Source organism: Nerophis ophidion, linkage group LG24 (genome assembly GCF_033978795.1).
Source record: "Nerophis ophidion isolate RoL-2023_Sa linkage group LG24, RoL_Noph_v1.0, whole genome shotgun sequence".
NCBI classification, from domain to species: Eukaryota; Metazoa; Chordata; class Actinopteri; order Syngnathiformes; family Syngnathidae; genus Nerophis; species Nerophis ophidion.
Window position 1 is genome coordinate 38,371,484 of NC_084634.1, and position 9,972 is coordinate 38,381,455.

At 39.5% G+C, this 9,972-nt stretch overlaps 1 protein-coding gene across 1 annotated transcript in view; it reads left to right on the forward strand.

The window, feature by feature from the left end:
- The first annotated feature begins 1,181 nt into the window (after window positions 1-1,181).
- The window catches only part of LOC133542142 (potassium channel subfamily K member 2-like), a 70,353-nt gene continuing 61,562 nt past the window's right edge, over window positions 1,182-9,972 (forward strand). Inside the window, exon 1 of the mRNA XM_061886005.1 lies at window positions 1,182-1,426. Within this exon, the coding sequence (XP_061741989.1) occupies window position 1,426 (1 nt within the window). The 5' untranslated portion in view covers window positions 1,182-1,425. The remainder of the gene's footprint in view (window positions 1,427-9,972) is intronic.

A 9,972-nucleotide genomic window follows, 5' to 3' on the forward strand; every position in this document is an offset into this window, starting at 1 on the left:
ATATAATTATGTTATATATATATATATATATATATATATATATATATATATATATATATATATATATATATATATAAGAAATACTTGAATTTCAGTGAATTACAGCTATATATATACATATAGCTGTAAGCACTAAAATTCAAGTATTTATTTAATTGTATATATGAATATACAGTATATAAGAAATATTTGAATTTCAGTGAATTACAGCTATATATGTATATATATATTTTTTTTTATATATATACATATATGTATACATATATATTTATGTATATACATATATATAAATATATAAATATACATACACATATATATACATAAATCTTTATGTATATAAATATATATATATATAAATAAATATATGTATATAAAAATATATATGTATATATATATACAAATATATATTTATATATATAAAATATATATGTAGATATATATTTATATATATATATATACATATTTATATATATATTTATACCCCCCCCCCTGCGGGCCTTTTGAATATCTCCCTAATTCTGAGGTCTCAAGGTTGGCAAGTCTGGGGGTACACCCTGGACAAGTCGCCACCTTACCGCATGGCAAATATGTAATATTTCCCCGAGAAATGATTATAAAGTGTAATGTTTGAGTATATATATGTTGTACACGACAAGGCGGGAATGTAATGGCCGCCATTGCTAACATCTTATGCTAACGTTAGCTTACCTGTCGCCTTACCTTTCAAAGTGTCAAGAACGCACGCTGAGCAGTATTACACGCCACAGTCTCCACTTTGCTGCAGCGCTCCGCTTTTCTTTTTTTTTAGCTGCCCTCAGTCTCATTTGAGTGAGTAAAAATAAACACTTTGTCATTAAGTCACTCGCCGTCGTGGTTATGTCGCGCGATACCTAGTGGTGCGTTCAAGCGGTGTGGGTTTTCCCACACTTCTCACTGTGCTTGTGTTTTTATGTGGGACAAACGTACTTTTTGATAGAGTTTATGTGTTGGGTCTCACTAGATTGTGTTCCGACTTGCGTTTTTGTGCCAGCAGAATATTTTCTCGGATCTTTAGAAAAGAAGTTGCTGCTCTCTCTCTCCCTCTCCTCCTTCAAGCGAAGTGCGCACGCCGCTCTGCAAGTGCCCCCCCCACACCCACTATTTAGATCCACGCTGCATCCCCACAACACCTGCGCGGATTTTCACGGATGACATTTGCCGCCTTCACGCACCACCGCGGCGTGTTCGGCAGGTGTGGAACGCCATGTACTGGCGGGCTTTCCCGCCCCACGGCCGGAGAGGACACGCTGGATCCACGCGGAGCGCGCCCACGACCCTCGGAAAAAGGTGAACATCGTCAGCAAGTCCTGCGAGGAAGGGAGAGGAGCTCAGAGGACACACAGGATCTGTCGAGGAGGAGACACCAGACTGAAGAGATGGTAGAGAAGTAAGTGCTACCAACATGGAACCTTTTCTGCATGTTTGCCAGGGATGCTCACTGGAAATATGTATTTTTTTTGTAAGATCTCGCATGAATTTTATTATTTCAAAATAGTCAAAATATTTATGGTGACTTTTATTTATATATTACATTTTTTATTTATTTAACGAAAAATGTAATATAGGATATTCATCGTATAATTAGGGACCGAATGTCCCTTTGGGACAGAGGACCCTATTGTATTTCTAAGGTTTTATTATTAGGGACCAAATGTCCCTTTGGGACATAGGACCCTATTGTATTTCTAAGGTTGTATTCTTTATTATCATTATTATTATTATTATTATTATTAGGTACTGAATGTCCCATTGGGACAGAGGACCCTATTGTATTTCTAAGGTTTTATTATTAGGGACCAAATGTTCCTTTGGGACAGAGGACCCTATTGTATTTCTAAGGTTGTATTCTTTATTATTATTATTATTATTAGGGACTGAATGTCCCATTGGGACAGAGGACCCTATTGTATTTGTAAGGTTTTATTATTAGGGACCGAATGTCCCTTTGGGACAGAGGACCCTATTGTATTTCTAAGGTTTTATTATTAGGGACCAAATGTCCCTTTGGGACAGAGGACCCTATTGTATTTTTAAGGTTTTATTATTAGGGACCAAATGTCCCTTTGGGACAGAGGACCCTATTGTATTTCTAAGGTTTTATTATTAGGGACCAAATGTCCCTTTGGGACAGAGGGCCCTATTGTATTTCTAAGGTTGTATTCTGTGTTATTATTATTATTATTATTATTATTATTATTATTACTATTAGGGACTGAATGTCACATTGGGACAGAGGACCCTATTGTATTTGTAAGGTTTTATTATTAGGGACCAAATGTCCCTTTGGGACAGAAGACCCTATTGTATTTCTAAGATGTTATTAGGGACCGAATGTCCCTTTGGGACAGAGAACCCTATTTTTTCTTCTAAGGTTGTATTCTTTATTATTATTAGGGACTGAATGTCCCATTGGGACAGAGGACCCTATTGTATTTGTAAGGTTTTATATTAGGGACCGAATGTCGATTTGGGACAGAGGACCCTATTGTATCTCTAAGGTGTTATTAGGGACCGAATCTCCCTTTGGGACAGAGAACCCTATTGTATTTCTAAGGTTGTATTCTTTATTATTATTATTATTATTAGGGACTGAATGTCCCATTGGGACAGAGGACCCTATTGTATCTCTAAGGTGTTATTAGGGACCGAATCTCCCTTTGGGACAGAGAACCCTATTGTATTTCTAAGGTTGTATTCTTTATTATTATTATTATTATTAGGGACTGAATGTCCCATTGGGACAGAGGACCCTAATGTATTTGTAAGGTTTTATTATTAGGGACCGAATGTCCCTTTGGGACAGAGGACCCAATGTATTTCTAAGGTTGTATTCTTTTTTATTATACTCAAAAAAATGATTCAAGCCCTTCTTAGATGTGACACATTTAAGTATTGTTGAATTTATTCAAAAATATCTAGTTTTTAAATATACACATATATATTTAGTCAGTGAAACATAAAATTTCTCATAATTGATCCAATGGGATTGATTTGATGTTGATCAACGCAAAATAAATGAGTTCAGAACTCGGAGCGTGCGCATATCATCTTCGTGGGCATTACTCATTTGCATAACGTCTTTTGGCGGGATCGCACCGCATCAGCAAAAACCGGGAAGCAGGTTGGCGCTCGGTCTTTTGTAAGTATTCTTTTTTTTAATATATATAAAGCTGTAGTAATGTAGACTGTACCGCTGGTGTATTCAGTGCTTTACACCACATTTGGTGAAATGTTTATGGGGTGAACTTTACTTTTAAAGTCCGACTTTGCATGCTAGCTTGGTAACTTCCAGAATGGGCACTATGTAGCACACATTTGTAGTTGTTTCCCCATATTTCTGCACAATAACTCAGATATCAATCAATGTTTATTTATATAGCCCCAAATCACAAATGTCTCAAAGGACTGCACAAATCATTACGACTACAACATCCTCGGAAGAACCCACAAAAGGGCAAGGAAAACTCACACCCAGTGGGCAGGGAGAATTCACATCCAGTGGGACGCCAGTGACAATGCTGACTATGAGAAACCTTGGAGAGGACCTCAGATTTGGGCAACCCCCCACCCCTCTAGGGGACCGAAAGCAATGGATGTCGAGCGGGTCTGACATGATACTGTGAAAGTTCAATCCATAGTGGCTCCAACAGAGCAGCGAGAGTCCCGTCCACAGGAAACCATCTCAAGCGGAGGCGGATCAGCAGCGTAGAGATGTCCCCAACCGATACAGGCGAGCGGTCCATCCTGGGTCCCGACGAGCGGTCCATCCTGGGTCTCGACTCTGGACAGCCAGTACTTCATCCATGGTCATCAGACCGGACCCCCTACACAAGGGAGGGGGGGACATAGGAGAAAGAAAAGAAGCGGCAGATCAACTGGTCTAAAAAGGAGGTCTATTTAAAGGCTAGAGTATACAGATGAGTTTTAAGGTGAGACTTAAATGCTTCTACTGAGGTAGCATCTCGAACTGTTACCGGGAGGGCATTCCAGAGTACTGGAGCCCGAACGGAAAACGCTCTATAGCCCGCAGACTTTTTTTGGGCTCTAGGAATCACTAATAAGCCGGAGTCTTTTGAACGCAGATTTCTTGCCGGGACATACGATACAATACAATCGGCAAGATAGGCTGGAGCTAGACCGTGTAGTATTTTATACGTAAGTAGTAAAACCTTAAAGTCACATCTTAAGTGCACAGGAAGCCAGTGCAGGTGAGCCAGTACAGGCGTAATGTGATCAAACTTTCTTGTTCTTGTCAAAAGTCTAGCAGCCGCATTTTGTACCAACTGTAATCTTTTAATGCTAGACATGGGGAGACCCCAAAATAATACGTTACAGTAATCGAGACGAGACGTAACAAACGCATGGATAATGATCTCGGTGTCTTTAGTGGACAAAATGGAGCGAATTTTAGCGATATTACGGAGTCCCTAATAATAATAATATAATGTGATTTTTGGCCCAGGACGTATTTTGCTTTATTCATTATTGAAATATTTTTTGCCACCTTATGTTGTATGTTTTGTGTATGAGATTTCCAGTTCATTTTATCATCTATTAATAGTCCCAAAAATCTGGTTTCTTTTACCCTTTCGATATCTATTCCATCTATTTGTATTCGTGTCTGATGCTCTTTTCTACTGTTACCAAATAGCATTATTTTAGTTTTACTGAGATTCAAGGATAGCCTGTTTTTATCAAACCATTTTTTAAATTTATTAAATTATTCCGTTATTATTTGTATTATCTTCTGTGTGTTCTCTCCTGAACAGAAAGCAGTTGTGTCGTCTGCAAATAAAACAAATTTCAAGTCTTTTGTAACTTTGCAAATATCGTTAACATAAAAATTGAACAATCTTGGTCCCAGTATTGATCCCTGGGGTACACCACAAGATAAATCCAATCGTGTTGACATATTTTCACCCATCTTCACATATTGCTTCCTGTTGGTTAAATAGCTTCTTATCCAGCTCAAGACCAAACCTCTGATGCCATATCGTTCTAGTTTTTGATTTAAAATATCATGATTAATTGTGTCAAATGCTTTTGTTAAATCCATGAATACTGCGGCTGCACATTCCTTACCGTCCATTGCATTGGTCATTTCCTCTGTTATTTTGATTAATGCTATTGAAGTTGAGATATTTGCTCTAAATCCAAATTGGTTCTCCACGAGCGTCCCACTTTTATTGATACATGTATCTAATCTACTATTGAATAGTTTTTCTATGATTTTGGAGAATTGTGAAAGTAATGAAACTGGTCTGTAGTTAGTGAACTGGTGTATGTCTCCCTTCTTGTGAATTGGTACAACTTTTGCAATTTTCATTTTGTCAGGGAATTTGCCGGTTAAAAATGATACGTTACTAATATATGTAAGAGGTTCTGAAATGTCTTGAATAACATTTTTTATTGTTACCATATCTATTCCATGACAATCAGTTGAGGTCTTAGATTTACAATTATTTACAATTTTGACTTGGAGAAGGCATTCGACCGTGTCCCTCGGGAAGTCCTGTGGGGAGTGCTCAGAGAGTATGGGGTATCGAACTGTCTTAATGTGGCGGTCCGCTCCCTGTATGATCAGTGTCAGTGCTTGGTCCGCATTGCCAGCAGTAAGTCAGACCTGTTTCCAGTGAGGGTTGGACTCCGCCAAGGCTGCCCTTTGTCACCCATTCTGTTCATAACTTTTATGGACAGAATTTCTAGGCGCAGTCAAGGCGTTGAGGGGTTCCGGTTTGGTGACCGCAGGATTAGGTCTCTGCTTTTTGCATCTGACCGGGATCTTCAGCTCTCACTGGATCGGTTCGCAGCCGAGTGTGAAGCGACCGGAATGAGAATCGGCACCTCCAAGTCCGAGTCCATGGTTCTCGCCCGGAAAAGGGTGGAATGTCATCTCCGGGTTGGGGAGGAGACCCTGCCCCAAGTGGAGGAGTTCAAGTACCTAAGAGTCTTGTTCACGAGTGGGGGAAGAGTGGATCGTGAGATCGACAGGCGGATCGGTGCGGCGTCTTCAGTAATGCGGACGTTGTACCGATCCGTTGTAGTGAAGAAGGAGCTGAGCCGGAAGGCAAAGCTCTCAATTTACCGGTCGATCTACGTTCCCATCCTCACCTATGGTCATGAGCTTTGGGTCATGACCGAAAGGATAAGATCACGGGTACAAGCGGCCGAAATGAGTTTCCTACGCCGTGTGGCGGGTCTCTCCCTTAGAGATAGGGTGAGAAGCTCTGCCATCCGGGAAGAACTCAAAGTAAAGCCGCTGCTCCTCCACATGGAGAGGAGCCAGATGAGGTGGTTCGGGCATCTGGTCAGGATGCCACCCGAACGCCTCCCTAGGGAGGTGTTTAGGGCACGTCCAACCGGTAGGAGGCCACGGGGAAGACCCAGGACACGTTGGGAAGACTATGTCTCCCGGCTGGCCTGGGAACGCCTCGGGATCCCCCGGGAAGAGCTAGACGAAGTGGCTGGGGAGAGGGAAGTCTGGGCTTCCCTGCTTAGGCTGTTGCCCCTGCGACCTGACCTCGGATAAGCGGAAGAAGATGGATGGATGCAATTTTGATTACTTCTTCTTTTGTCACCTTCTTGAAAAACATGGAATTGGGATTTCTGTCTATGAGCTCACTCAAGTCCTCAACTGACCCATCATCTGCTTTTGGAATTCTTTGTTCCAGATTTTTTCCGACATTAACAAAGTAGTCATTAAAAGGTTCTACTATTTGATTCATATTGTCATTTTTAGTATTCCCATCTAGAAAGTACTGGGGGTAATCTTTCTTAGCAGCATTTTTAATGATGCTATTTAGGATGCCCCATGTCGCTCTCATATTGTTTCTATTCCTGTTTAATAATTGACTGTAGTATTCCTTCTTATATGCCCGTAATATACCAATTAGCTTGTTTTTATATTTCTTATACTTATTTTCTGCCTCTATGGATCGATATAAAGTATTTTTTCGGACATGCATTTCTCAATCCTTTTGTCATCCATGGTTGGTTGTTTTTCTTTTGCTTCTTACTGAGTTCTTTCCAAGGACAATGTTTATCATAGAGTGTTACAAAGGTGTTGAAAAATGTCCCATATGCATCATCCACATCATCTTCATTGTATACATTGTCCCAAGTTTGTCTGCCCAAATCCTCCTTGAAGGAATTTATTCTTTCCTCTGTGCATAGTCTTTGAAATGTCTTTTTGTCGATGTTTTTCTTCTTGTAATTCCCATCATAAACAGTAAAAACTGGCAGATGGTCACTGATGTCGGTTGTTAACAGTCCACTTATTGTATTATTATCGAAGACATTAGTGAAAATGTTATCAATGAGTGTAGCTCTGTGACTTGCAATTCTGGATGGCCTTGTGATTTGGGGATACAAACTCACACTGTACATTCTATCTATAAAATCGTTAATGGACTTTTGCTTATCGGGGTTTAAGAGATCTATATTGATATCTCCACATAGAAAAAGTACTTTTTGGCTGATTGCACTGAAAGTTCCCTTAATCCAGTCTTCAAATCCTTCAATACTTGAATTGGGTGTTCTACATATACAACTGATCAATATATTTCTCCTTCTTTCATGACATATCTCAATGCTTATACACTCTAAAACAGGGGTGTCAAACTCAAATACAGAGTGGGCCAAAATTTAAAACTGAACAAAGCCGCGGGCCAAGGTTGAACAAATTAATCTTTTAATAGGGACCCAAACAAGTTTTACATTGAATATTGAACAAGCAATGCTTATATAACTTTATAGTGACATGCAAAATCAAATTGTAAATACAAATAATAATAAAAAAATATCAATGGCATATCAAATAAAATTTTAATAAAAATTGAATGCCTCTTTTCTATTTACAGCCTTCTAAGGTAAATATCAAAATAAACTTTTTCCACGGGCTAATAATACATTTGCAAATAAAATAGCAATACTGAATGAATCAAACATTCAAGCCTTGAAGAAGCAAGAGAAAGTGCATGAATAAAACATTAATTGTTGCTTGGGGGGGGGGGGTATATCATAGCTCTCAAGAGTTAGTGCTGCAAGCGATTCTGGGTATTTGTTCTGTTGTGTTTGTTGTGTTACGGTGCGGATGTTCTCCCGAAATGTGTTTGTTATTCTTGTTTGGTGTGGGTTCACAGTGTGGTGCATATTTGTAAGATTGTTAAAGTTGTTTATACGGCCACCCTCAGTGTGACCTGTATGGCTGTTGAACAAGTATCCGTTGCATTCACTTGTGTGCGTGTGTGTGTGTAAAAGCCGCATATATTATGTTACTGGGTTGGCACGCTATTTCTATGTGGAAAAAGAGGACGAGACGACAAGTTGTAGAGGACGCTAAAGGCAGTGCCATTAAGGCACGCCCTCAATATTGTCGTCCGGGTGGAAATGGGGAGAAATTCGGGAGATTGTTACCCTGGGAGATTTTCGGAAGGGGCACTGAAATTTGGGAGTCCGGGAAAATCGTGAGGGTGTGCATGTATGAGTATTAGCGGTGGATGTGGTGCTACAGCGGCGCCGCCACTGTATAATATCGGAGGGCCAGCTTTAATGTTAATTTCATATTGCCTCAAGGGCCAAATGAAATTACAGGGCGGGCCAAATTTGGCCCGCGGGCCAGAGTTTGACACCCATGCTCTAAAACATTGTCAATAGCGAGTGAAATGTTTTTTACCACCCTGTAATGGACGTCCTTCATCACAAACACAGCAACTCCACCTCCATTCTTATTTGATCTATTAATATAATTGAGTTCATATCCTTCTAGTTCAAAGTCCATTCCTTTTTTTGTGTCCATCCATGTCTCTGGTACAGCAATCATTTTGAAAGGTTCTACAAATTGTTCCAAAAATTATTTCATATTGTTCAAATTTGCATAAAAGCTTCTGCAGTTAATATGAATAATTGACAGTTTCTGGAAATAATGTTGGTGTTGAATTGCACTTCTGTATAATATAAACAATTATTGTCCACGTGAGGAAAAAAAATGAGTGTCTGGATCAACAGCACTGTCCAAGTCTGTCTCGTTATGATCAATGCTGGAAAAGGTTATGAATTCTCTTTCTGATTGATTATTGTTTGTTTGTGTCATGATTGTGATTAATTTATTTATCGTTATTGATATTTATCGAGCTCTGCTATTTTCCTTATGAGTATTACTCTTGCTTCTTCTGGTGTTCCATTGAGTTTAATAAATATCTTGCAGTTTGCAGTCCATGTTTGTTGTATTTTGCCTTGTTTCCTTAAACTACATGCTTTTCTGGCTATGTCTGCGTTTTTCTTTGTTAAAGGGGAACATTATCGCAATTTCAAAAGGGTTAAAAACAATAAAAATCAGTTCCCAGTGGCATGTTGTATTTTTTGAAGTTTTTTTCAAAATTTTACCGGTCTCCGAATATCCTTAAAAAAAGCTTTAAAGTGCTTGATTTTCGCTATTTGCGATGCCACTATCCATTTCCCTGTGACGTCACACAGTGCTGCCAATGTAAACAAACAATGGCGAATAGCACAGCAAGATATAGCGACATTAGCTCGGATTCAGACTCGGATTTCAGGGGCTTAAGCGATTCAACAGATTTCGCATGTATTGAAACAGATGGTTGGAGTATGAAAGTATTGAAGAAGAAACTGAAGCTATTGAGCGAATAGCTATTGACGCTATTCATTGCCATAGCATGGCCGAATAGCTGCGTTAGCATCGCCGGTAAAATGTGCGGACCAAACGATCAGGACTTTCGCATCTTGTGACACTGGAGCAACTTAAATCCGTCGACTGGTAAGTGTTTTTTTCGCATTAAATGTGGGTGGAAGGAAACGTAATATTGTTGCAAATGCATCTGCAGGTTATCCATACATCTCTGTGCCATGTCTGCTTTAGCACCGCCGGTAAATAGCATGTTAGCATCGATTAGCATAGCATGTTAGCATCGATTA